The 2,588-nt window shown below is 45.9% G+C and overlaps 1 protein-coding gene across 1 annotated transcript in view; it reads right to left on the reverse strand.

The window, feature by feature from the left end:
- Nucleotides 1–2,229, reverse strand: part of lrch3 (leucine-rich repeats and calponin homology (CH) domain containing 3) — a gene marked incomplete at its 5' end in the record, with an annotated part of 9,843 nt that extends 7,614 nt beyond the window's left edge. The window contains one exon of the mRNA XM_031839563.1: nt 2,072–2,229. Coding sequence (XP_031695423.1) covers nt 2,072–2,229 — 158 coding nt within the window. The remainder of the gene's footprint in view (nt 1–2,071) is intronic.
- Between the last annotated feature and the right edge of the window lie 359 nt (nt 2,230–2,588).

Genomic DNA, 2,588 nt, shown 5'->3' on the forward strand with positions numbered 1-2,588 from the left:
ACAGGGGAAGAGAGAGGGAGACAGGGGAAGAGAGAGGGAGACAGGGGGGAGAGAGAGGGAGACAGGGGGAGAGAGAGAGGGAGACAGGGGGAGAGAGAGAGAGGGAGACAGGGGGAGAGAGAGGGAGACAGGGGGGAGACAGGGGGGAGAGGGAGGGAGACAGGGGGGAGCGGGAGGGAGACAGGGGGGAGAGGGAGGGAGACAGGTGGGAGAGAGAGGGAGACAGGGGGGAGAGAGGGGGAGAGAGAGGGAGACAGGGGGGAGAGGGAGGGAGACAGGGAGACAGGGGGAGAGAGGGAGATGGGGGACAGTGTTTTTCAGTGTCAGTTCATTTGAATGGAGACACTGTGACTAACTGAACAGGCTTAGCTAAATGTCAGATGTTAGATGAGTTCTGAGGAGTTTAAACTATCTGCTCAGATTCAGACTAATGATACAGAACTGATTCCCAGTGCAGATGGATTATGATCTGAAACATACTGTGAACACAACACAAGAGCTTCTCAAGACAAAGGAATCTTCTTCAATGGCCGAGTCAGTCACCTGATGTCACAGTGAGCTTCACTTCCTGAAGATAAAAGTGAAGCTTTAAGACGAGCAGCAGCTGAAGGAGGAGACTCAGTGTGTAGCGATGTCTCTGGAGACAGACTTCACTCATTCACTATTATGTTACTGTGATCCTCTGAACATGGGATGACTGCTCCCATGATCCGTTCGGATCAGCCCTCACGGTTCGGATCACTCGTGAACCGCGGATCAATTGAGTATTTTTTTTCTTTTCTTTTTTACAGTGTAATCATCACAGTGTGTAATAAAGTTCTACTGCTGTTGTTCCTTTTCAAGTAACAAGTCCCCGAATATCAATGCAGAGTGTCCGTGAACAGATATAAAGCAGTAGTGTATTCAGTGAACGGAGCAGGTTAGAAGCATTTAACGGTGAAAGTCATGGCGAGCGGAGGAACTTGAGAAGCCCCCGGCCTCATTTAAGTCGCAAGTTTGGGAGCATTTTGTCTTCCCTGTAATTTATAATGACGGATGAGGGTTTTGGACAAAAGCGTTACGTATGTAGGCGTTATTTAAAGAGAAAGATATACGATAACAGCAATACATCGGCATGTCCACACATATGAAGAGACACCATCCCGTCTGTCAGCGACTGGGGACACTCTGTTGTGGAAAACAAAGGATTTCAAAATCTGGTTAAAATGCTTGAGCCACGCTACGAAATCCACTCACGCACCCACTTCAGTGTGATGCTGTTCCAGGCCTCTATGAGAAGGAAAGGACTGTGACTGCTTTAACCATGGCAGAGTGGAGATTCATAGTCCGGTGCTGCAGACACGCCCCCTCTGTGAGAGTCACACAGACACACAGCTGGGGCAGGTGCTGCAGACACGCCCCCTCTGTGAGAGTCACACAGACACACAGCTGGGGCAGGTGCTGACAGAAGTATCAGAGTGGAAGCTAGACGGGCCCAATAGTAATATCCCAGTCACCACAGAAAGGTCTACCCTCTCTCCAGACAATAGAGATATTCTCATCTTTTTGAAAATAATGGTAAACATTGTGTATTTGAATGACATAACCTGACAGGAAGTAAACATAGACCCAAGTTGTTGCCGAGCAGTTCAGTTCAGTGTAAACAGTGGAAGCTAGCTCACTGGCTGTTTCTTTCTTTCAATATTGATCAAAGGACGAGAGTATCAACATACCTCATGTTACACTTCAACTTAACAGAATTTAATATTCTTGAATGTTTTATTTTTATTTATTTATTTCATTTTGTTTCAAATTGGACATCTTCAATATTTTAGTTTTTATGTAAGACTATAGTATAAGTGTTCTTGAAGTTCTTTAATTAATAAATGGAAAGCAAAGTTATATTTGACTCCTCCCCTTTTCTTTGTTGATCTGAAAAATTATCCGAACCGTGACTCAAGAACCGTGATCCGAACCGAACCGTGAGGTTTGTGATCCGTTGCACCCCTAATATACATGTATATATTTTGTGTGTGTGTGTGTGTGTGTGTTACCTGAGGTTCAGGTAGGTGTGTGTGTGTGTGTGTGTTACCTGAGGTTCAGGTAGGTGAGGGCCTGCAGGTTGAGTAGACTCTCAGGTAGAGACCTCAGACAGTTCTGATAAAGGTTCAGACTCTCCAGAGACACCAAGACACAGACGTCCAGAGGAAGTTCAGAGAGACGGTTACGGGACAAGTCTGGAGACACACACACACACACACACACAGTTCAGGTTATATTACACCACATGTAACAAACACTCTGTACTAAACGTCTCTGGCAGAGACCTGTCAATCACTGTGTAGCCCCGCCCTAAAGCATCCCCTGCTTTATGGTCTGTTTGACTCTAAATGGACCATCATTTTGTGTGTGTGTCTGTGTGTGTATGAGACTGTGTGTGTGTGTGACTGTGTGTGTTTATGTGTGACTGTGTGTGTGTGTGTGACTGTGTATATATATGTGTGTGTGTGACTGTGTATATATATGTGTGTGTGTGTGTGACTGTGTGTATGAGACTGTGTGTGTGTGTGACTGTGTGTACGTGTGTGACTGTGTATGTGTGTGACTGT

The sequence above is a fragment of the Anarrhichthys ocellatus genome, unplaced genomic scaffold (genome assembly GCF_004355925.1).
Source record: "Anarrhichthys ocellatus isolate YVR2014 unplaced genomic scaffold, GSC_Weel_1.0 scaffold1716, whole genome shotgun sequence".
In the NCBI taxonomy this organism is placed as follows: domain Eukaryota; kingdom Metazoa; phylum Chordata; class Actinopteri; order Perciformes; family Anarhichadidae; genus Anarrhichthys; species Anarrhichthys ocellatus.